This window comes from Aphis gossypii, chromosome 1, assembly GCF_020184175.1.
Source record: "Aphis gossypii isolate Hap1 chromosome 1, ASM2018417v2, whole genome shotgun sequence".
Lineage (NCBI taxonomy): Eukaryota > Metazoa > Arthropoda > Insecta > Hemiptera > Aphididae > Aphis > Aphis gossypii.
Genome location: NC_065530.1, coordinates 74,555,113 through 74,582,309, shown reverse-complemented (window position 1 = coordinate 74,582,309; position 27,197 = coordinate 74,555,113). Strand labels below are relative to the sequence as shown.

At 32.3% G+C, this 27,197-nt stretch overlaps 1 protein-coding gene across 3 annotated transcripts in view; it reads right to left on the bottom strand.

Moving 5' to 3' along the window:
* LOC114119953 (uncharacterized) overlaps window positions 1–27,197 on the bottom strand; it is a 55,547-nt gene that overhangs the window by 17,564 nt on the left and 10,786 nt on the right. For all 3 annotated transcript variants that reach the window (XM_050198223.1, XM_050198224.1, XM_050198222.1), the window contains exons 2-16: window positions 22,992–23,163; window positions 22,223–22,389; window positions 19,926–20,926; window positions 19,211–19,267; window positions 19,065–19,123; window positions 18,844–19,001; window positions 15,635–15,689; window positions 15,011–15,092; window positions 14,839–14,931; window positions 14,686–14,745; window positions 14,163–14,325; window positions 13,941–14,066; window positions 10,321–10,528; window positions 3,351–3,527; window positions 2,162–2,422 (exon numbers count right to left, since the gene is read on the bottom strand). In XM_050198223.1, coding sequence (XP_050054180.1) covers window positions 2,162–2,422; window positions 3,351–3,527; window positions 10,321–10,528; window positions 13,941–14,066; window positions 14,163–14,325; window positions 14,686–14,745; window positions 14,839–14,931; window positions 15,011–15,092; window positions 15,635–15,689; window positions 18,844–19,001; window positions 19,065–19,123; window positions 19,211–19,267; window positions 19,926–20,926; window positions 22,223–22,389; window positions 22,992–23,150 — 2,826 coding nt within the window. In that variant the 5' untranslated portion in view covers window positions 23,151–23,163. The remainder of the gene's footprint in view (window positions 1–2,161; window positions 2,423–3,350; window positions 3,528–10,320; window positions 10,529–13,940; window positions 14,067–14,162; window positions 14,326–14,685; window positions 14,746–14,838; window positions 14,932–15,010; window positions 15,093–15,634; window positions 15,690–18,843; window positions 19,002–19,064; window positions 19,124–19,210; window positions 19,268–19,925; window positions 20,927–22,222; window positions 22,390–22,991; window positions 23,164–27,197) is intronic.

The following is a 27,197-nucleotide window of genomic DNA, read 5'->3' as shown; positions in this document are numbered from 1 at the left end:
TATGACGTCAAGTACTACACAACTACTTCACGTATATAGTGTTTAATATGTATTATAATATATAGTGTCCAAGTATATTTTATATAAACAATATAAACGTGTCGGTAAGTTTGACGATAAAAGATTTACTTGAACACGGACGATATAAAACAATCGAGACAAACTTGAAATTTGTTAATTTAACCACGTGTGTAATATTACATAATACATTATCCAATATGAATTTTAATTCTATATATATTAAAACTAAACCCAAAACGTATGTAAGTAACTACGAATACATGTCTAGAAACAGACTGAAGAGTGTCCGTCACTCGACAACTCAAGAGTGTGTGGAATTGAAACATTTTGAGAAGATGGCAACATGCCTTCTAATAGGCAGAGACATTGAAGAGCGTTTTCTATACAATTTATAGTGGTTCAAATATTATTAATCTTTATCAATTTAACATGCCATTTAGCAGTGTCCATCAAAAACCCTTAAACCAGGACTTTACTGCCTACTGGGATATGATAAATATATAAGTTGATATAAACTAGTGATGCAACCATGTAATCTTCTATTGACAATAAGTGTATACTCTTAATTTATATATTCACAATTTATGTACAGTGTACTCTACTTATTTTATGTACATTTAAAAAACCTCTTAATGACAATTGACAACTTAGGCGCAAGTGAAAATTGTTTCTTCAATAATAGGCAGTTGATTTATTGATAACTCTTACAAACTTATTAAAATTGCTTGTTTATTGACTTGTCTTTTCTGTATGATGTTTACCCGGTGAGTCAAAAAAGCAAGAACAATACAAATATACAATGATCAATGGGTTTTCTATGCATTCTTGTGAATGCCAATGCGTCTGTATATTATGAATTTTGTATAATATGGTTTTTGAAAATAATAACGCATTATGTATATTGTATATAGGGCAGTAATAAATTACAATTTCTATAAGTACAATAGTTTAGATTATAATGAATAATGATTAATGGGTTACAGTCAAGGTGGAAGCAATGTGCGTAACAGAGGTCTGTCACACCCGGTTTGATTTTAACACAGAAAATTTCATATATTATGAATATGTCGCAAGTGTCAAAACTTCTTTAAATGTTTTTGATGGCTAGGTTAGTGGACTTTTTAGATTCTATATAGATGCCTCTACTGGCGTATACTGTGTAGGATTAGTCTATAGGTATAAATTCTGTGGGGTGGTGTCAACCGTGTGTCTATGGGGTGCAAAATGATAATAGACAAAAACAATGATAAGAATTATTATAACAGTCAAAATGGTAAAAACAAATTAATAACAATCTGATAGAGAGCGCTGAACGTAGTTTGCGACGTTTGTGTCGACGGTTGAAGTACTAAAAGTAGGGACTAGGTTTCTAAATCCCCCTTTTATCTTTCTATACAAGTGTGTTTAACCCCGATTTTTCGTTTAATAATGAATTCATTTGAATTCCTACTTTATGACTACTATAAAACTGTTGATAAATCTAAATCTAAATCTAAACAAATATGAGTCATTTTTATACTAAGGATATTATTGCCAATTGGTCCATGATTATATATTTCCAAAGACAAATGTCGATAAATGTGAATATGATTATTTTAAAACTGTGGTATTGAATTAAATTTTATCAAAATTATAAAGTTTTTAAAAGGTATCTCAGTATAATATATGCTATACGGACTAGAAATTACATTATTAGTTTTATATTTTAATATATTTAAAGACTATATTATCTTTATTAATTAATACATTTTAAAAACTCATAAATTACACATTATAATTTTGATTTAGATTTATCAATATTTTTCTGCTTTGTTTTGCCACTGGATACGTCTACTTAATTGATATAAAAATCAAAATCATTAAAAGGGTGATAAGCCTATTTTACTTCAATTCACTAAAAAATTTAAAGCATCATAATTTGGATAAATTCATTTTTAAAGGAAAAATGTGGGTGGTGACTAGGCTTAGTGAATTAACTGGTATAAAATCATGTTAGCATATGTGTATGGACAATTTCCTAATTATTTTTTCAAATTATAAAACTGTAAAACTAAATTATCATCATCAATCACACTAGCATATATAACACTCACAAGTAATACATAAAGTAAGTATAAGGGTAAAGTATATAGGCACTTACCTCTAGTGGTTTGTGAATGAACGTGATCAAATCCGGTCTACGGTCGGGTATGGGCGGGTCTTTAATCAATTCCAGAAAATTGGAATTTCGTATTTTGTCTACAAGTACGCAATCCGCGTGAATGATGCCCTTGCAGTATTTGTAATATGCTCCATTGATCTGATCGATTTTCTTCACGTACGTCTTGCACGTGTTCTGTGCCAACATTTTCCAGTCGTTGTCGATTATACGCTCCAGGGTGTCCTCGGTAGTGCGCAGCAGCTGCGTCCGTGAAACGAGAAATTAATATTGACAATAATATCACAATTGAATATTCCCGGAGGCGTGATGTCGGAAATTCCCGAGGGAGGGTAACGTGCCCTTGGCATATCCGGAATACCCACTTAAATGGACGACTCGATATCGCAGTTGTATCATTATTTCATATTTGGTATAATAATAATAATGATTGTAAATGTTTTTAACGTACTAGCGTATAACGTACATGTGCTGAACTTAACAATATCGTAACAATACTAATCGGTGACGTTTTTATAGTATCTAAATTCGAATTTATATACGAGTGAAGCGATTCGAGTAAGAATATGTTTTATTCGGAGGCGTGTGAAACTCACTGCGAATGAAGATTAGAAAATTTGGATAATTATTTTTTATGTCCGGTGTCTACAAATTGTATTCATGTTATATATGAACTATTATTGAACTGAGAAATTAAAAATAGTGTACATATTAATTGTAAGAGAAAAAACTAATAAGTAAATTATTGTTTATAGGTAGGCACCAATTAGTTTGTAGTTTCATGCATACACTTGTTTAGATGATAAAAAATTAAATAAATTATTTAGTAGTTATTATAGATTTTTTCGTCCCTACACACACACACACACATACAAACACACATGAAAAAACAATTCAAGCATTACTTCAAACCTCTACTGATTTATTGTTTTGAATAATTTTGTTTAATGTTGTTAGTGGTACGTGACCCATAAAAAACACTCATATAGCTATATTATTCTACGACACGCGAATAAAAGTTTGTGAGTCCGTTCTATATAGCTCTGTATAGTTACGTATTAATAGAAAAAAAAATAAGAATGATATAATTTATGTATTTAATCAAGTATGTAAATCTTAGTAAAAAAAATGTAATACCAAATAATAAAAAATATAAAATATTTATATGTACCTCTTGAACGTTTTGAAATAGAGCTGCATGTTCTTTAGATTTGAGTACGTCTTTGCGTTCGGCTAATGGCAACAGATACCTCCCGATACCAAATTGCAAACACAACACGAACTGTTGCTCGGCCGTGAGAAGTTGATGAATCCATCTCAGTTGTGAGTCCATGTCACCGGATAAGTTCTTAACAAAAACATTTAAAGATAATTAATTAATGGCGACGTTTTTCTTTTATAGGGGTAGATTTGTCTAACGTCAAGACAGCAATCTCGGGTTTTATAATTGAAAAACTATAAGAATATTGAAAGTTAAAAAAGTACCTTTTAATATACAAATAAATTATAAACTTGGATAATTGAAATAATAATTACCTATGTGTAAAAGTATTTTTTTTCTATAAAAACAAGATAAATTGATAAAAATAGTCTCCGTTTGACTGGAAGGATCAATTTATTTTCGTTCTCTAATCAAATGCACATAAAATAATGAAAGCAGATGTGGTTTACGTATTTATCATACCCACTGCAGAGTGCAGATTATTTTAATATTTGCTATGAGGATTTAAATCTACTGTAAATCGTAATCGTAATTTACTTAACAGATTAAATTCAATAAATTAATCATGATATTATTATAGTTTCGTTGCGTTGCTTATCAATTATCTATAATTTTATCTATTTTTTCTCCCGTGAACTTTATGTTTGTGTTTCTGTGAAAATATTTTAAAAAATAATGTTATCAAAAATCGACCAAAATATATTAATTTACATATCGACGTACGTTATGTTATAGTCACTTAATGAATTTAAATAACTATGTGGTATAATGTATTGAACCAATTGTTAATTATTTTTATTTACTTTCATTTGTCTATAATTTTTTCTGTGTATTAATTAAGCAACACATGATTTAACGATTAGCGTAAAAATAATTTAAATTAATATCCTGATCGTCTTTCCGTTTTTGTAAGTACGCACCACATGACCGTTCTCGAACAAATGCCATATTATTGATTTTTAAATACACGGAATAAGACTCTTATAAATAAAACTATAATCGACTGTACGAGTGTTACACAATACGCCCCGTGGTTTTCAGAGTTTTGAGATCCGTGGGGTCTACAGTAAATAATTCCATCGTAATAAGTCATAAAAGTCCTGCGCAAACGTTAAGAGGGAGTTGTTCCGTCCTGCAATGTGGCTGTATTTTAGCGGTAGCCGATTGCATTTTCTGGGGTAACGCTGTGTCACTCCACTCCAAGTCTGGCAACTTTAAATACTTCTATAATACAAAGACTAAACTCTTATCGTCCGAATACCATTTTTAATGTTGAGATTATGGGAAAAGCATTTTGTTTTAGAATATGAAATAAAAAAAAAACTAAGATTTTGTTCAAATAAATAAAAAAAAAAAAATTAAAATATTAAACAATAATTAATAATAATGCGTAGAATATAATTAGTTACAAATATTATTTTGTATAATGTTTACGTGTTACATAACATGAAAACATTTCCATAAACCTTAAAATATTTGTGGGAAAACGTGTGTTTACATTTTTAACTGGGTTTTTTTTTTATATATTAAACAAAACTGTAGTTGTATTTACATAAAATAACACATTATAATTTGTATTTGTAAAAAGTCATACAATTTTTTTAGCGTGTTTTGACATTTTTGTATATTTTTAAAATTCAAATCTTATCTCAATCGACAACAATGATCATATTTTCTAATCTGACAGAGAATTATGGATCTTGATATTATTGCAATAATAATATAATGTAATTTGTTTTATTTTATGTACAGATTAAAATAAGCAATTCCAATCTAAATAACGCGTTTCTGCAGGGTTTCAAATTAGTTTTATCTGGTTGATCAACCAGATTAAACATTATGTAAATTGTGTTCTACAAATTTAATATATGTCATCAGATAATTTTTTAATATTTGTGATGTTTAAGTATATTGTATATACATATTTCGATTAGCTATGATAACCTATTTATATATATATTGTGTGTATAATAACCATGTAGCAAACAAAAGCTTTAGAACACGAAAGAGGCCGTCATAGATACTATTTTATTACCCAAAAAGATGTTTTAACGTATAGGCATAGTAATTATATTATTTTATTGTGTTATTTAACACGAAAATTTCAGTGTGTTAGCGTGTTTTGTACTAGGCACGAATTGACACGCAGGATAACCATAAAGGGATATCCAGCAGGTGCATCCGCGAGATAGATATAAAGTGTGGGAAATTGCCCGCAGACCGTATAATGGTCATTTGCGACAATTATTGTAGGGATAAGCACTTTATTATGGGAGAGTTATAGTTTGCAGACCGACAGGGTTCTATTAGACGTGGAATCGTAGAGCATAAAGCAACACCTCTCTCTCTACCACCATATTATTGTACTTATTATTATTTATTTTGGACTTGGTTAAACCTCAATAAACACATGAGTACTTAGAAACAATTCGTCAAGCTGTGTTAAGGTTATTTAAACTCGGTCCTTTGGGCTGTGTCAAATCGGAGCTCGAAACAATATAATATTCTATAATTATTTGTAACTCGCTTTTATATTTACAATACAGGTAGATGTCAAACACAGAAATAATATAATATTTCTGTAAATCGTGTTTATCTAATTTAAGTGTTACAAGAGTTTGATGATTAAAATGGAGTACAACGACTTAGAATAATATATCATTTTATAGTAATATTTTATTTACTATATATTATTATACTATTATAATTCGTATTATTTAAAATGTTTTATAATATTATTACTATTATTATTACGAATCTTTTGATAAGTATTTTGGTACGGAAATTTATTGTATATATTTGTAATATATTCACTAATTAGTACCGTAGCTCATCGATGGTTATGCAACGTATTTCAAAATGTTAATTATTATACTTTGCGTAATAAATCAGTGCCAAAATAATTTGGGAATAATTTATTTAAAACGTATCGCGTTGTGTGTTGCGTTGTATTTGCCTGCAGCTAATCTATATTGTACACGCGGGACAATCTGCTAAAGTTTGAAATCTCTCTTCACCTTTCCCCACGGACACCACTTCAGATAATGGCGTGTACTATATAACAGTATATTATTATGAATCATATTTTGTTTTGTATATTTCCGAAAATGATTAATGGCTTGTTTAATTATATCACGAAAACGTCGAGCACAAGACGTTTAACCGACGAATTTGTGATAATTTTAATTTATAGTGTATAATGAAGCGCGCAAAGTTATTTAAATATCGATGTAATAATTATTACGCGAAAATTGAACCTGGAAAATACGCGTTAATTAAATCAGAGAACGCACACGAAGATACAAATCCTATTTCCTTTATTACCATCACAGTTCAACCGAGTGCAGATTAAAAATGTTCTCTATTGTTGTATACTGCAGTCCGTAAGACCGCTATAACCGTAAACCCTAGGTACATAATATATTATTCCTAAACGAAAATTTAAAACTACTAACTCTCCAAAATAAGTTCCCGAGAACAGCGCTGATAGCTTCTTGGTTTATGCGTAATAAACAGCTGTACGTAATGACATTACGCTGGATGACCTACTGCCGTTAACAATATATTATGAATACTTCATATTCAAATTTTGATAATAATCTAAAAAAAATCCAAGAAACTTTTCATCTCAAAATCGGTGAAAAAAAAAATCAAAATCTATAATACATAGTCGCTCATAGAAAACCAACCATACGGTGTTCAAAAAATTGTCTTCTATTTTATTAGGTATCAAATTTAATAGCAATTGCACAATATGTAGGTACATTATAATTTATAATAAATAAATTATAACTTTATAAAGACTATATGGTCTATAGATTGTAAGTATGTAACAAGGGCTCATGGCGTAAAATTATATTATTATAAAAAAAAACATTAATTTTATTATACCAACATAAACAATTAAATAAGTATATAATTAGGTATTTATTATTATAACGTATCATATCGTATTTGATTTTGTTGTTCGATAATTTATTTATTTATGCTAATCTAGCTTATCATTAAAATGACACGTAGAATAGCCATCCATCTTGTATAATAAATTTATACATATAATAATAACGGTTTCTTCGGTTTTTCATTCTACCGATCCAATTTAAAAGTCAAACTCAGATGAACATTATACGTTGACACAATATATATTTGATTTTATTTATAAAATTCTCCGGGCGAATAATTTAAACTAAACTTGTGATGCATTTGAATAATGTCATTTTCAATAGAATCAACGCCTATGTGAACTACGAGTTTATTCATGTTTAATGAATGTTTTTCAGGGTCGAGTTTTCGCAAAATGGGATGAAAAGGTTGTTTTTGAACTACGTTAAAATGACACTAAGTATAGTTGAATGGTATATTTTTTGTCTCCGTTACATTAAACTTGTAAACATTTCTAAATTATTTATTTCCAAGGGGACAACAAATGTGAATTGAGGGGCGTAGGGATGAAATTTATATTATACCATATAAAATAATAAAACATGCATTTAATTTTGTTAAAATATACTAAAATGCCCAATATAAACATAATAAAGGTACCTACAAACGAATTTACCATTATTTTCCCAAATAGCGTTTAGTGAAAGAAAATCATTTTATATAGGTAATATTTAAAACAGATTTTATGAAGTTAATTTTTATTAAATAAGCTTGATTAATGTTGGTTTGTCTTATTTTTAAATAAATCCATACCATTTTTACATTTTTTTTCGTCAATAACAAAATCACAGACTTTATAAAACTGAAATTAAGAGCGTAATATGATGTTGTATCTAGCTTTAAGCTAAGCACTTTTGTTTAAATTATAAATATATCATAAAATATACATTTGTCATGTTAAATGTACAATAATTCTCGTTTAACTAAATATATGTAAAAATATTCAAAATAAAAATATACCATTCGTATCAACATAAACGACATAATAAATACACCAACTAAATTTGTAAAATATGTGAATTTGTCATGTTATAAAAAAACATACCAATGCTTAGGATTTAAATTTTAGCTCTAATGATTTTTAGTGTAATGTCGTAAAAAATATTAAAGTATAAACATCTCGTTGTATTTTGAACTAACAATTCAAATGTAACAAAACGAATAGTTGACTATATTTTTTATCGGAAAATGTATGCGTTTATCAGAAATACAACCGCCTTATTTATCAACTTGTATTTATTATCATCTCCAAATATTTGAGTAATCATACTTAACCTAACCGAATATTTAATGTTTAAGCCATTTTTATGTTGATTACAAAAATAATTATGTACATTTCACCTACTATGAGTGCAATTTATAATTAGGTATAATTTTAAAATTTGTGAATAAGACAATTAGGTTAGGGTACCTTATAAAATCGAATTAGATATTTAATTTTTATATTAAAAATAATAATAATTGAAGTTTGTGTCTTATTACAGATGTTAAGTTCAAAACGTTTATGATCCATACCTGCGTTAGTGAAAGTATAGTGATTTTATTTTAGATCTTGTCGTTAAGTGCCACTTAAAAAGTTAGTACTAATGCATACAGAAAAAGTTGCTTGGGACACGGACCTTATTATAATTATACGCACTCAGAAACCTAACTCCTAAAATTCCAATTGAATATTATTTTTAACTTTCTAGAATTTGAAAATTTCTATATATTTTTTTTACGTTTATATTTCATTTATTACATATGAATATTAATTGCGGTATAAATATTAAATTCTGTTTTGTTCAGGTTCACTTTCTGAACGCAATATAATTGCTTTAATATTCACCTACACTTATCAACACAAAAGCGGTAAAATAAATTTTCACTCGATTTAAAGTAATACCTACTACATTTACTGTTGAAAGATTTAATTTTAATATTTTGTCGTGAACCTAGATATATGAGTACTGTTTTTTCTTGTAAATAGTTTTAATCAATAAAATAAATAATTATCTATGTACATAGTTAAAACTATTTAACTATTTTGAAATAAGGAGAGAGGAGTGCTTGGAGAAAATGTTTGTTCAACATTTTTATAGGCTATAAATCACTAATAAAATTAAAACAATTCATCTATTGAACAAAAAAATAACTAAACGCGTTTATATATACAAAAAAAGGATACAAAATAAATAATAATAATAATAATAAAAATAATACTAAAAGTTGTTCGTGAAAATGTTTTCATAAAAAAAAAAAAAAAACGTACAAACACACTTATAACGAACGAGAGGAACAAATTACGACGAGCATCGGCCGCATGCAACAATCAAATAAAAATAATAATGTATAAAATAATACAAACATAAACGAGAACAAACATAAAACAATATTCTGCGGGTGTGTACTGTTGTCTACAAAAATAAATAAAAAATGATGATAATGCAAAAATACTGGTCACTCGATATCATATTATAATGTCGTAATAGTAGTGTATGTAAAAACCGATTGGGGATAACTAAATACCGTTATTATTGAATATCAGTACATTTTTATAACTAGAAAAGGGTCATCCAATCAGTTTTCTATTACTGTGGTGTACTGGCATCTGCGTAGGTAGGTACTAGGTAGGTATTATAATACTGGCTTAGCTGGTTACAAAAATACGTCGATTTTTCATTTTTTGGCATCGCGTATCCACACAAAAATAATAATTGTAAATAATAATAAATAATTAAAATAATAATAATAATAATAGTAGTAGTAGTAATAATAATATGATTAAAATGATAACAAACGTGAAAGGCACGTCGAAAACGTCGAAGACAAAAACAAAATAATAATAATAATAATTAAAGGAAACTATTTACAAACAATTAATAATGTATTAGGTAGTTACAAACGAAAAAAAAATAAATAAAAAAGTAGTTTGAAGCATCAAAACAACATAACATATTATCTCAGTACGAAATCACACGACAACTCCGGAACCTACCTCGGACGTGAACGTCACTTGAGGTATGTGAAATCGTCTTCTGGGTGGCTCTTGCAAGGAAACGGTCGTGTCACTCTGACTGACCGCGGCAGCAGCCAAGCTGAGCACGCCCGGTGTGGACGCAGATCGCGGAGGTGGTTGATTCCTCCTTCGGTTGGTCGTCGTAGTTTTGTTGTAAACTTCCAACGATAGCTGATTACCGCACGATCTGCAAGAGAAAGAAATAAAAAAAAATGTTAATGTCATGTTTTGAATCGTATAATCATTTTATTATTATAATTATTGATATTTATGATAATAATTGAAATGTTTAAGATATTCTATAATGTTATTATAAAATATGATTTTTAAAAGCATATTAAGTACCTAGCTATATTGATATCGAATAATGTTTTTGATTTAAATTGTTTTAGAAATTTACTATGCGAATATTTATGAATAATACACGTTTATTTTCAATTTAACGCAATAATTATGTATATAGGTACCTACCGATTGTAAGCCGATTTTATTTTTGAACAACGGTTTTCAATTATACGGTAGAGAAAATAATTAACACGAATTCAAAGTTTGAATAATAAACGTAATCAAATTAGTTTTATGGTCGGTTTTTAAAATTTTTTTAATTTCTTCTGTTTACACAAAATACATTTTATTATAATTTGACCCAAATCCCAGAAAAAAAGTGGTAATTTAAATACGTTCATTGAAACGAGATTTTCAATTCGAGTAAAATTGTGACAAAATTGAGAAAAAATTAGCATAAGTATAATTATAGAGACATTCTTTGTACTCATTAATCTTGTATCTACCAACTATTTTGTTCTGAAAGATATAAGCTGTTCGTTAATGTAGTATTATTAGTCATTGGAAGAGCTTTGTAATTTTTCTTTGCAGGGTTTGTGCTACATTTGAGTTTTATAAAATTAAATATTTAAATCATTGACACATTTATTCATAAAATATTGTAGGTACTGCAAATTTCGTTACTAAGAAAATACGTATACTCGTATAATTTGTAGTTTATAACTAAATAAGATCTGTTGACAATTTTCGGTTTGTTATAAGCAAAATTTTTTAAGCCATTTTTTTGAGTATATATAGGTTTTTATGTTTTATAATTGATGACATTTTGGATACATCATCGTCGTTATTGATCAGCAAGGAACTACGGTTAATTATTGTAATTATTACACGACGGGTAAAATAATTTGTACAACTCTCGTAGGTAAGTCATTCCGGTTTGTAAATAATAGTTAATTTACTCAGATACACGTCTTACGCATGGTAAATATTTACCTACGTTAAAAGACGTATACTTATGATAAAATAATAATATAATGTAAAGGCACGGTGTTTGCGAATCTGTTTAAATAGCAGCACTTATGTATTTATTGCATAAATACCGTATATTTTGATTTTAAGATAAGGATAATATAGGTGAAATATTATATTTTCTTTTTCTGATTGCTTAACTCCTGAAAATATTTCTGGTTATTTATATTGCCTTCTTTTCAAAAATCAAAAAAACGATAACCCTCTGTAGTTTTGTTTGCAATTACTTTTGAAATGTTTCTAATGTGCGCCTGTGCGCACAGATTGTTGGAAAATATTATAATAAAAATAAACATGTGACGCCGAGTTTAAATTATATAATAATATTATCATCGTTATTTTGCTGATAGTCGTCGTATAAAAGACGAATACAAAATGTGAATATGATGATATGACGATATGCGTTCGGGTAAATTGATTTTAAATTCGTTGCTGGATTAAATGTATAAACTATCTTAGTGTTTTCCGCTTATATATACCTACTCTCTACCAATATAATAAAAACGGATGAAAAGAAAAAACACACGAAATATGATTATTCCAGATTTCTGGGTGTAAAATTTATAGGTAAAAAATAACATAATATAACAAAATCAATAACTATTATATTTTTATAGTAGTGTTAGTATAGAAATATCTAATCCGATGTATTCAAACTTTTGATTTACAAATGCCACTGAAAAATTAAAAATAAGTTCCTTTGTGGTCTTCATAAGGAATAAGGTTACAAAGTTGTAGATTTCGTAATTAATAGAATAATACTTATAAACACACAATACACAATTTAATGAAAAACAACGCGGATCTTGGTAATGGCAGCCGGCAGAGACACAATTCATTCGTTACATAAAAAAATGTATCTCCTAGTAATGTTACCGTATATTATTGTTATTATTTAAATTTTCAACACAATAGATTTGAGTTGACAAGAAAATAACCGAAAGATATAAGATAAACATGTATAGGAATCTACTAAATCAACAAACGACTGGTCTACGATAATATTGTTTAAATAATAATGTTATTTAGCGTTTGAAGACCTATACCGATCAAGACACAGGACTATGTTGTGTATATTATTTTCATTCAGTTTATATATAATATTATTTAGTTGTCTCAAAAATAAACAGCTTTATTTTCTGAAACAAGTAAATCCTATGTATTGAAAGTTGAATAATGATGTTTCTTACACTTGTTGCGTGAAAGTCAAAAGATCACTGTCATATAGCATTCGGATCTTTGGAAATTCTTTACACATCAAAATAATGTAGAACGTAAGGCACCATTTTTTTTTATCTCGGGTTTCGCTACAATTTATTACTGTCGCCGAAAACACTATGGGTTATACACATTGAATAATATGTGACAAAGTACATCGACAATAAATTTAACATAGTTGTTTTTAGAGAGAAAAAACTTGAGTAATTGATTCAAACGCTCGAAGAAATCTCTCGAGATAAAAATAAGAGAATTTGTGTTAAATGTTTTAAAACATCATTATAATATATATATATTTTATATTATCATATAAATTAAGGAAGGAGATCAATTTTGTTATCCGATAAATTATTATTATTATGGATTTTGTTCGTATATATAAAACTGTCGTTAGTGTTTAATCAATGTGACTATTAATCTTAATTAGCGTTAAGTTTCAACCGTTAGACCTGCTCCACTGCACAATTTTTTTTTTATTTCTGTGATGTTTTAATGTAATAATTTAACAAGACTTATGAGAAAGATTATCCCACTGAAAGTAATTCAAATTACTAAAATTAACCGCATTTTAACAAGATTGTCTTCTTAATTAAACATTTGTAGTATTTAACAATGGTTTTCAACTTTAACTTACATATAGTTTTTCTCTAAAAGGAGTACCTAGTTTTCAATTTCAAAGTTTTCAATTTTATGCATATTATTATATAGTCTACATAACGTTACGGTCTATACAATGAGAATAATACCATTTGTAAAAACTATTTCAATTAATTTTTGAAATAAGTATTATTTTGAATGATTGTACGCTGTGTTTAATATTATATTATATTGTTCTATTGGCATTAGGCCTATTAATTTTTTTACTTGTAATATAAAAACAAGTTTAATTTATTTTTGTTTGATAAGTTTGCATAATATCTACACGTCATGATATATAAAGGCCATCATAGGTGTATAAAAATCAGAAAAAAATGCTCGAATCTAATATTTTCCTGCCGCATTATTGTAAAATTTCCAGATTTTTATTTCGTAAAAGTAAACCCCCAGATGAATAAAAATGAACTTACTTAATCAATTCCATGACGTCATCTTCAGCCATCATCACTACGTTTGTTTTATTAATAAATACTACATAATCTCCGGGTTTCAGATCCGCTTGGTCTGCAGGTAAACCGCATTCCACTCTTTCCACCCTATATACGAGAAAAACAAATTACATTCACCTTAGTTAATATGAAATACGATAATTAAAAATAAAAATGAATCATTAAATGAGTAATGATTCTTACCTCGGGGGGTGTGTCCACGCTATGGAAAATCCAAAACTGGATCCTGAGGGTTTCGACAACCGTTTGGTAATCGTGAACGGAGTTCTGCCGCTTTTACCATCTTTATTGGACGACAGCGGAGGATCCAACTCGAGGTATTGCAAGAATTTATTTTCTTCGTTGCCTGGAAAACATAACGATAATATATATTACTTTGTGTTCGGATATGCCGGAAGCACGCGTGCAAAAACGAACGTGAGAAATGTTCAGTCGCCTTATAAGCTATAATGAACGTTTATCGTTGTCAAATGAACCGAAATGTGCGTAAACATAAAACAAAGGCCCCGTTACTTATATATACAAACATACGAATTACAAGTCGTTTGAATTATTGTTATTATAAGCTCGATCGCGTGAGAAAAAACAGTTTTAGGTGCTATGAATAATATTGAACGCATTACGCAAATTGGAACACAGAGCTGTTGTCAGTAAGTTGTGCTTAAAAAGACATCCAATCAGATAAAAGTTTACTAGGTGAACTTACCGGTTTTAGTGGTCAGTGTGTCTTTTTTTGGCTTCTGACTACATTTCACCTTGACGGACACTGAAAAAACAACATAAGCAACGATTAATATTTTACATTTACAATTATTGACATTTTTATTCGTTCGTATACATATTGTAAACGACCACTCACCCGAATGGTTACTGGGTGTAGTTTCGTCATCAATCATGATGTCTTCTTCATCGTCATCGGTACTGCAGTGTACGGTTTTAACCACGGTCAGGTCTACAAAGTAAAAAGAGGTTAAACAATATTCAATAGGTTATGTAGGTATTTGCATTATTGCAAAACATGATGTACTGACCTTGCGGTCGATGAGCCGGCGTCGAATGCGGCGGCATTCGCCCGGGACTCTGTGGTACGAGTTTGAACGTACCGTTTATTTCCTTCAAAAAAAAAATATAAAAAGCTAACGATTAGTAAGTTTTTAAAATGAATTGCTATACAATTAGCGGCGGCGATAAATCACTAAAAATATCGGTAATTGGGTCAAACGTTTTAAATTCTCTCATCATCCACCATCGCTCTTCGTACTATTATTATTATTATATGTATACATAGGTATTGAAAGTGTCACATTATAAAAAGAAGGGCTATACATTTCAATGGGCTCTCGACACTTGAAGAGCTTCGTTAAATAGCGCGTTTATTCATGGTATACATTGCAGTATCTATTGTTCGTTTCAATCAAAAATGTAATAATTAATACAGCGATAATTTAGCGATTTGATCGCCGCCAAGCGAATATAATATTATTGTAATACAAAAAATACAACAACGTGATTGTAAACTCTGCGGCACTTCGTCGCTTTTTTGTCTATACAAGCCCACCCGTCAAATGTTAACTACTAACAATAATAATATAATATATTATTGTGCTCAATCGACAATATCTACGATAATACTATATACACACGCAATGACTTACTTTTTTGAGTACGTTTTTCACTGCAAACGACATGTAGCCCAAGAATTCGCTCCTTCTGTGTAAAAAAAAATAAACGGTATGATGTAAATAAAAATGTGTTTTCGGGTAAAGTTGAGACGTTGTTATCAATAGAAGGGGTGATTACGACGTGTCTATTATTATATAATGCATACAATAAATGTTGTGTTATTTCGTATGGGATTTATTAAATTACGCTACGATTTTGTCAACTTCGCGGACCGTCGAAAGAAATGTTCAAAAAACAATAATAATAAAAAAAGGTAAAGACGATAACGAACCGGCGGCTTTCCGGACGGACGAGAAACGACTGGCTCGGCTTGTTTCGGCCGCTGAACGTTTGCCGTTCGCGGTGTGCGCGGGATCGATCGGCCGCCAACTCCTCCCCAGCAGCCCTGTCCTACACTTCGCACCCCCGTCCCATCGACCACCCCCGGACACGGCGGCAGCATCCCTCGAAACGATGACGGTGGTTACGATAGGTCGTACAGTGAATGCAAATCGGACTACCAATGCCATGGGGGAAGATAAGAAAAATAATAATAAACAGCGTGAAGCGCAAGGGTAACTTCCGCCACCGCCAACGCCGTCGTCATCGTCGTCGTTGTCGTGAGGTGGTCATAACGTGCTAATGTCATGCACTCAACATTCGCATAATTTTTTTTTATTTTTTTTGGTTTTTATCGAGCGATATTTTTTCCACGTTTCGCAGCACAAATAAGACACGTCGTCCTTGACGGGCCAATGAATAAAAGACGTTCTGGTTGGTTTGAGGTTTGAGAAAGAGAAAACAAATTGCCATCGTCATCGCGCAGTACGATGATGATATATCGCGGTGCGCTTTGAAATGGTCTCGCGATTTTGCGCTGAAGGGTCAGGTGGTGGAACGGCGAGAACCGGCATTTGAGATAATTGTTAAATTGCGTTTTCGGCCCGAAACCAATTGAAATCGTGTGTGCACAAATGGCTATATTTTATACCTATGATAATAACCGCACGTATCCCGCGGTAATCACGAAAGCGCGTCTACCGGGCGTCCAAACCAAATCAATATATTATAATAAAATATGCGTTTAATATACAATATAATATAATTTTCCGGTAAATGCACACGATCGAGTGTTATAGTTTAATAATGATATATAATATGACTTGACGCTCCGCCGCTGGGACCGTTTCAAAATATGACGCAACCAACGCTTTGGTATGTAATATCCATGTAGTTAAAATATTATTGTTGCACACATACACACACACACATAAAACACGTATGCTGAAGAATAATGAATATTATAATATTATTTTATTATTACGGCACAACCCTTCTTTTATCGACGAACGTAAAGTCAAGTTTGCACAAACAATTACCGTCACTTATATATGTTATATAAAAATGGTGTTCAAACGGTATACCATTATAATATTAAGTGTGAATAGAATTTCGTACATTCATTATACAGAGTGATTCACTTAGCACGCACACCTCTTTTTTCTTCAATATTTCATTATTTTTATTATAAATTTAATTTTTGAATTTTTTTTACTACTTAAGGAGAAGTTCTGTTCAGTTAAACACTTTGTTTTTAAAATGAAGACCTCTATTTTCAACAGCAAATTATTTAACGGATACATTTTCTAAAAATATTGATGTACCAATATTGAGATTCAGATGAGTAATTTTTAAGTAAGTATGTTTTAGTGTTATCGAGTAATAAGTTATTTATTATATTTTGTATTTTTGAAAACCATTTTCAAAGGTATTTATTTTTAACAAACTTCACTCACAACAAAAGTTTAATAACTAAAAAATTAATCGCTCAAATTTTTAATTAAGTACATTAAAATATATATATATAAAAAATGATTCATTTGCAGTAAAAAAGGTCCTAATTTGAAAAAAAAATTTTCTTCACAGAACACTCATTAAGTAATATAAAAGATTTCAAGAAAATTGAAATTATGGTATTTGAGTGAATTTAAATATTCCAAATATAATTAATTTTATAAATCCATTATTAAACCAAAAATAGGGATGATCAAGATTGATAATTTTTACAATTAAGTTTAGTAATACCAACACCCTGTACAGGACGAAATCATCGTAATGCCGAACAATATTGCAATGCGTCCGACCTGTATATCGTTTTATGTGTGTGTTGTTCAAACTATTATAAAAGCTGCTGATTATTACGCGTGAGTGATGTTTTGCCTGCAAAATCTTCCAGGGGTCTTTTTATTCGAGTGACGCAATTTTTCGGCGGATGAGAAAATAATTTGTCCTAGAGTACCCGAAGCGATCTCTTGTTGGATATTACGTTTATTCCATTGGCCCATCTCTCATCCGGATGACTAATATTTAATTATCTTCGCCTTTAACGCTATAAAATAAAATATATCGGACGTTTCGTACCGGTCAACAGAGACTATGGATCGAAAGTTCATGGCGCAACGTGTCGTTATAATTTTCAATTACTATACTAGCTATATATGTAATAATGTTTCGTCGGTAATGCACACCGAAAATTGGATAATCTTCGTGAAAACGGTAGCGAGCTTATTGGATTCGATAAGAAACACGAACCGTGTGTAGCGTTACCATCATATACGGCCGAGTTTATTATAAAAGTCTGTAATAGGATTGGATGGGCGCATGTTGTATATTATAAAACATCGACGGCTAAAATTGAACGTCAGCCGTAATACGCTCGCATATATATAATGGTTGTTTCGTGAAACAATAACAATCAATTCTCAAATAGAAACTGACGAGAAGCTCGAAAGACGTTTCTAAATTCACTCCAAAAGTCGTAAACATACAATATATAACGTGTGTGTGAGTGTTTTTTAAGTTTTGATATACACTTCAGATAAAACATAAACCCTTATCTTAACTTTTAAAAATTTAATTTACTAAACTTTTTAGAGCGTAAATAATGTGAACGCGTCTGTGTGTGTGTGTGTTTAAGGTTGAAGTTGGATCGCGTAAAATATTCAAGTTTACGTAGCCGGCACCTAATATTATATTATTAATCATTGAAATCATGAATGTCGGAATAAATTAAAAATTAAAAGGGGCTTATACGAAAAATTGTATACTGGGTTATAGTAATGTAAAATAACCGTTATTTTAAAATATCGTAATATTTAAAACAATCTATTATTAAGTATTATGTGTTTGCCGGTAATGTTACCTTTTCATTCTGTCTCGATGCCAAGCGGATATTAATATTCTTTTATCTTGATCTTCCTCGGAGAGTGGTACGGAAAAAGATTCGTCGAAACGAGGGTTGGTAGAATTGTGCCGTACTCGGGTCTTGTGGCAAGTTCCTTTACCGGGTACTAAGTACACCTATATGGTAATAATATCAAGTTAATTTATATTCAATTTCAATAAACAATGGCGCAAACTTACCTTTATATAAGTGTTTGGCGGTTCACCATCTGCACATACCAGATTTCTGCCTCTTTTAACTAAACCAAAAGCAATCATAAATTTATTTGTTAAACAATGCAATTAAAATAGTGATTATAACGAGTATAATTAATATATATGCTTACGTAATACAGTTAAGTGAGTTGAGTCTTTCAATTCAATGGATACCTCTAGGCCGGAAGCTAAAACAAAAATATTTTATTGAAATCACATTGAATTTATTTCAAAGTAATATCGTGTTCGGCTATAGTATATAAAGCATGACCAAATCTCATCAATTGATTTCCATAGTTAAAATGTAAAAAGGAGCAAATAATATTTATACATTTATAAGTTAAATTATCATCACATCGAATTAATCCAATTTTTAACATTAAATACATATATATTGTGACTAAAATAGTAATGAAAAACTTTAGAAAAAAAAATCAAAAACTCAATTTAAATAAAATTCTGCGTATTTTTCATGACAAGCTCTATTATAGTTTGTATCATTATTGTATATAATTCACCGAAAAAAAAATCCAATTTGTTAAACTAGAAACCACATTCAAAGTTAAATATCGAAGAATTATTTTTGTAAAAATAAAAAAAAACACACATCATCGTTGTTGAACCAACGAATTTATCGCTACGATCCAAATCTAAAATTTCACTTTTCATATATATTATTAATAACTCATTAACCCCACCTCAACAATATAGCTTATTCAGGTGCGGATCATCTACTTAAACGCATCGTAATTAAATTAAATTAACGTAATATAATTTGTGCACGATTACTGTGATTAGAACATTAAACGTCACGAATCATTCGTGTTTTTTCAATAAATAACGCACCTTTGTCGGCGGCGGCAGAAGACGGTTTTTTCAGTGACTTCCGGTTCCGCTTTTTGGCCGGCGAGTCGGACGGCGGCGGAGAGACGAACGACAGACACCTGCGGGACTTGAGCGTGAACGTTTCGTCCAGCACGGCCGGGCTGCGCGGGTCGCTGCAGCAGATGATCTCGTCGTCGACGGTCGTGGACGACGTGGTGGACAGCAGCCGGTCGGCGCGGACGCCGGTGGCCAGCGACGGGCCGACGGGCGTCTTCCAATAGTCGTCCGAATCGTCGGCGGCCGACTGCCGGCGGAGCGGCGTTATGGGGCTGGGCGTGCCGGTCCGCCGCTGGTGAAGTGGCCCGCCGACGCGGCGACGGTCGAGCGTCGAGTGGAACGGACTGGGCAGGCCGTCGGGCAGGGTGAGACCTCCGCCGCCGCCCGAGCACTGCCACCACCACGCGGCGGTGGGCCGTTTGTTGCCGCCGGCGATCGGCGTGCGCGTCGCCGGCCAATCGTCTTCGCTGTCGGACAACGACCGTTTTCGTTTGCAGGCCTCCGTCGCCGTCGTCGTCGGCGTCGCCGTCTGGCCGGGAGATCGTCGCAACCTGATGTCGGCCAGTCGCTTGGCCAGCGGCGAAACGATGCTGAGCCGATCGCGGTTGCCGCGGCCGAACGTCACGTCTTCCATGCGGATCTGATCCACGTACCGATCGATCAGCCTGGACGCGCGCAGGTCGCCGGGGCTGCGCGACCGAACCGTCGGCAGAGCGGGCAAACGTTTGTGCGACAGCTGAACCGGTTCTTCGGCCGGGGACATGGACACGCACAGCTGTTCGTCGGCCGGGGACGTGACGGCGGCGGTAACGGAACAGGCGATTTCCGCCGGCGCCGTTGTTGCCGCGGAGGAGGCGGCGAACGTCGCGACGGCCGCGAACGCCGTTGAGATCACGTGGTCAGCCGTACACGGCTTTTTCCGTTTCACTTTTTCGTCCGTCCAACATAAATCGTCGCCGGATCGTCTGCGGGGCAGAACAACAATATCGGGTTAAAAAAACAACGGTTTAATTTCGGGCACCTCGACACGCGCTTGTAATTAATGGCCAAAGCGAGGTCCCGAACTGTTTCAGTGCGACTTCGGACGAGAACCATCACTCTGATCGGAAGGAGATTAAGAAGAAAGCTTTTATGCGAGTGTGTAAACGAATGTAAACGCGCGGCCAGTTAAGATGAGAGCATAAGGCGAAACTTCGCCTTATAAAAAATTTAAATTATGCATCGATGGTTTTTTTAGTTTTTTAGAATAACTTTTGCAATGTCTAAAGGGTCAGTTAGCGTAAAATAATTTATAGTTGTTTTAAGTATTACCTATATAATATATTGTTAACGGCGATAGTCTCGGAACAACGTAATAATACATTCCAGAACTATACTGATAAAAGTAAATAAAATGTTTTTTACTTGTAACTAAAGGTCACTTCAAACGCTTTGTTGTCATTTATGTCATTCTAACATTTAATTTGAAATAAAATTAAATGATATTGTTTACGTGTACTAAACGGATTATCTACAGGCCCCGCTATGTAGGTACATATTAAGTTCTTTTCATGGGTATGTGTGAATCCTGTCATGTCTGCATAGTTTGGATTTACAGAGATATTAATTTTTAACGTTCTACATGTCATTAAATCCAAAAATAATAATGCCGACATAATAAAAAAAAACATACGAGAAAGCGTTTATCGTGTAAATGATACCATTACACTGGTAAATCTACCATGTCGCGTTTGATGTAATTGCGTGCGGTTTTAGATATTATGTATTATTAATAAAGTTATTACGCGTTTGACGAAATAATATCGCGTGTTTCCGGTAAACGCGAGTAGATAATTGTGCGGTTTATTCGTGCTCAACTATTTGCGATTTATATTCTGTCATATATTCGATAACGATTAGACGATAGAATGTATCGTGCAACTTCAGATCATCACAACAGTTAATTAAATACACTCGTATATAATTTTTTGTTATTTTTTTAAAACTAACAATTTTATTTTTGCACACTGATATTTTTTTCTTTAAATTTCGACCGAGTTCCTAAATTTTACATCTTATCCTAGGTAAGGTATTACTGTATTGGTGCCCTAAATAACCTCTGTAAAAACTAGCCCTGCGGTTGTGCAACAGTTTTATTTTCATGACAACGAATGACCGTTTGTAAGTCACAAAATAATAACATTCTATTACAAAGATTTATCAGTCATCATACTTGTTTTATAGCGCAATGCGATAGTTTATTATGTAGTGTCTCATCTCACCTTTTTTGCACAGGCATCCAATGGACTTCCGTGCAGGGACTTTTTGTTCGTCTGCTGCCCGGCGACATTTGCAACACTGCCGCCGCCGGGCTGTTGTGGTTGCTTACGTCTCTCAAGCTTTCTCTGCGTCGTCGGCGACACGTCTTCGATGTCGGTGTCATCACGTCCTATGAATAACAAAAATATAACAGTTTTAGTAGCAATTTTCGAAGGAGTTGGCATATAGAAAATACACAAAAATTGAAGAGAAAAAACGATCTGTTAAATCGTTAAAGGTATCGGATTGTTGTGAAACAAACGGATATATATTATTGTAATATGTGTAATAATGCTCAATATCAATGCTTAAAATTTTTTACGAAATTCCTTAGGGATTTAAAAATAATCTGGTTGGGGCGTTGACTTCAGAATAAATAGGAAAACCTCTTATAATATATTTATGTAGATATAATAGGTATACAAGACTTTTTTGATTTTCAGACGGTTATGGCATACACTTAACAACCTTTTTGATACATCATATCTACTCACTGTGTGTATTAAAATACCACTTATCGAAAACAAAATCAATTTCTTTGGGTTGTATTATATTAAATTTTAAACATATTCAATCCTTTCAATTCCATAACCTTGATCCGTCTTGACATATACGGATTATATGTATTATATATTAAATATTTATATTATTTTCTGTATAATATAATGTCCATTGCGCATTATTCGACAGTGAATAAAATGTAAATTTTGTTTGTAATAAATTATAACTTACCAGGCATTCGGCGTTTTCTTTGTCGTGTTTTCCAGACATCCTAGACGGTCGTCTTCGCCGTGGCTTTTCCGAAAAACACTGCGGTGACTCGTCTACCACGGCCGTCTGTCTCCACGCCGTTCCCCCGCCCCTCTGTCCGGCCACGGTCCACTTTAACATTGCCGACGGTTATCTGTAAGTGTGAGAAACAAAAAAATATGCATGAATAACAACACTATCGAAAAAGTTTTGGGGGGTTTTTTTTTTATATCATAGAGTAGGTATTCGAATCACACGTTGCACGTTATTGCGGTGTAAATTATTTCGTTTTTCTTGGTTGTCAATCACTGTCGTATACAAACCAGTCAATTAGGCAAACTCTCGGTTATACAATTAACCATAATAGAAACAGAGGTAAAATTATCAAAAAAAAAAAAAACAACACGGCGAGATAATAACAAACGTCAGTTAGGCACTGCACCAGGTTTCCGGTTAGTGTCATTATTTATTTATTTATTTATTTATTACAGGCGGTTCCGGAATATGAATTGCATTGTTTATCGCCTACTTAGCATATATGCACACGTAAGCGGCGTATCGGCCCATAACCGATTTAGTCGTTTGGAAACTAGAAAATGATCTATACCGCAGTCCGTCGCCCTGACAACCGTGCGGTATATACACGCGAGTGACTTATTAGCATATTATCTGCCACTGAACGACAGCGGCAGCAGTGGCGGCAGAGTGCGGTGGAATAAAAACCGCTCTATTTCGAGGGTAGGTATATATAAAATGCATTTATACATATCACATATGTGAAAAAAATAGATACTCTTTCGTCCATTTTTTCCACCCTAGAACAATAGGTGCGGTGCCGTACACGCCACGCTATTTCTTTGTCGCCATTTTCATCGTATCTCCGCGACGAGATACATCATATATATACTTATACATGTACCCGGTAACAAGTCGGTGTTTTTTCGATTCTCCCTTTCAAAGTCGCCTAACCCCTTTGCACCTAGCTCATAAATTTCCAGGTACCGTCCTCAACGCAAAATAATACCGATATATATTCTCCCATGGATTCCTAACCGGGCCACTTAGACATATTCTTTTGTGAACGTTTTCGTGTCTTTTGTGAGCGATCAACCGTCGTAAATCAGTAATCAGTTCGTGCGGAAATAAAAACTGATACAAAAAAATAAAATAATAATAATAATAGAGCAAAAACGGATACCCTTTGAATAATTTTTCACGACCCCGCGGTAAGACCCAATGAATCTAATTACAATAAAATCTGTAGAACAATATCGTTACGCGATACGTGACAAACTGCAGGCATTGTCACGCATACGACATCATACTATAACTATAAATATCTACCTAGGTATATCTTATTATTATTTTTTTGTAATACATTATCATTGAAGAATCGTAAATTCGTAAATGATACTTAACTAACAATCCGATAATATTCTTCAGGTTTTCATATTCATCGTTTTTTTGCACTCGGCTGACCTAGTTTAAGTTGGACTTTTATTTTTTATATATACATAATGGCTAATTACTAAAATAATATAATAAGATGCTAAAAAAAATCGTAAAATATTATGATATGAATATTATTCTTATTGTTCTTATAAAAATAATTGTTTTAATTAAATCTTTATAACATTTCGATTATTTTTAATGTTCTGAACATACACAATTTAAATTACTTTGACAGTGTTCTAAGTATGATTACAGTGACTAAAATAATAATGGGGCCGCGTGAATAAATGCAATAATATGCAAAAAAAATACGTTAAGATATAAATAATATTATTATAAACTAATCATAAATACATTTACAATGATTGCATATTATTCGTATTTGTATCATTTGTACCTAAAAACTACAAAATATAAAATTCTGATTAACATAATGTATGCGTGTATATCGTTATTTATACGTTGCTAATTATTATGGTTATAAGGCAATGATATGTAAACTCGTAAAAGTCGGATCGATAACATGTAATTATTATACACACATTTTTATGCGGTTGTGTATTTATTTATAACCATGTTGATGTACAAAATATACATGTAAATAATAATAGTAATAAAAAGTTGAAAAACATATTAGTGCTGATTGATATTACCATAATTATATTTTCTAGTCCATGTGTTCATATGAACATATGAGACAAATAATACATAAAAAAGATCACAATTTTCAAATTTTTCAAACACTCCTAATAACTGTAATAAAATTTTATTGCGCTCAGATGTAGAACATTATATTATTATTATTATTATTATTATTATTACTATAATATATATATACAACATAATATTATACTTCATCATATGAGTTTCGGTAAACATATTTTGGATCGTAATCGTGGAAAAATGTTTCGATAAAACGTCAGTTAAATAATAATAAAAAAAATAATTTAACTTAATTTAGGTATATTACTATATTATTTGATAATTACAACATTAATAACGTAAACAATAACGATTAATCGATTGGGATGGAAAACGGTTTCGACGGTTATTTCGTTTATGAAATCCGTTTTTCTTTGGGGGGACCTGTCGGCGCTCGTAAATTAGTGTATAACCGTCGTCGGAAGTTCTTAAGACCAATATAAGAATTATAGCGACAAGGTGGATAGGTGTGCGTATAAACTATATATTATACAATCATAATAATAATAATTGCTCAATGAACTCATATAGCGTCTTAAATTATAAAGACCGGATAAATTGCTTTCGACACACATTTACTATACACAGGTAGGTGTGTTATTTATCGTAAAGGTTTTGGCTTTTTATGTGTATGGCCATTTGCCGTATGTCCCATCAGTCGAGGCCCCCCCGTCGGCCGTGGACGGATATGGCGTTGATGGTTAACAGCAGAACGGTCGACGACGGCGGCAATGGTGAAAACCGATATAACAATAGCGCTGGAAATCATCGTGTTAAATTGAGTCTCGGACGTCCGAAACAGGTGTGCGATCGCGGGCGCAGGTGGTTTACGGCGTGTTTTTCACTTTTATATTTATTTTATGTTTTTTTTTACGTCAGATCCGTCACTGAAAATTTGAATGCCACCATCAGTAAAGGTACTACACTTCAGGCCCAAGCCGTTATCGCGGACGCGTTTATAATATAATAATATATACATGTTAAACATCCATCAGGCACACGATGCATGCTTACATGGACCGGAAACGCCGTTGGTTCGATACTCCATTTTCGTGCGTGTGTGCTGAGTAGGAAACGCTATAATATTATATTAAAGCTCACCGACACGTACTTAAGCCACATTAGACTTGCAGCGGACAGTAAACACCCTCATGCTAATTTTAACGTTTTCCACCCCCTACCCTGATATACCCCGCATCACCGTCGTACTCCCGTATTACGGTTATACATTTCCGAATATCGAATAACGTAGTATTATTAAGTATGGCGCCGCGCAGTACCTATAATATAATACGTTGCAATATTGTTCCGAGAGGGATGGGGTGCATCTGCAGAGATCGGCATCACAATCGATCGGATTTATCCGAAAAATTACTAGTCATGCACTATGAATGTTTAGCTATTGAAACAGTGATGGTATAGAGGTAAATAATGGTAATAATCATAATCATAATAGTATACACACATGCCACCCCGAGGCATGTTCGCGTACTTGTTTTGCGGATTCGTTTTTGTTTGTTTTCGCCTATAGAGGTAGATGATTGTCGGGGAGTCTATAAATGATGCAGATAATAATATATTATATTATGCTGTCGATATGATTAATCGATCAAACGGGGTAATGCGCGCACGGTGGACGTTGGATTTAATAATAATATGTATTATTTTTTTTTTCCACTTCGGAGTTTTTAAATAATGACTGTGAGAAAACGCAAATGAAACAACAACGAGAATTTACGAAGAGCGTTTTTGAGATGTTATCCGTCGCAGTAGATGACGTCGAGCGGTGTCTTACGTCCGGGTAACGACGGTTTTGGGACACTTGTCACACGATATATTATTAATAATTGATATAGTGTAGAGCGGCAACGGAGAAATCATCCAGGAAGTGCCCACCACGCCACCGGAGGTACGGCATATATTCGTGCAGTAATAATTTAAAGATGTTTTTTCATTCTTTTTATTTTTCGTATGCGAGAAAATTATAGTAATTATGTGTCATTATAATATTACGTATAAAGGAACGCATCGTGC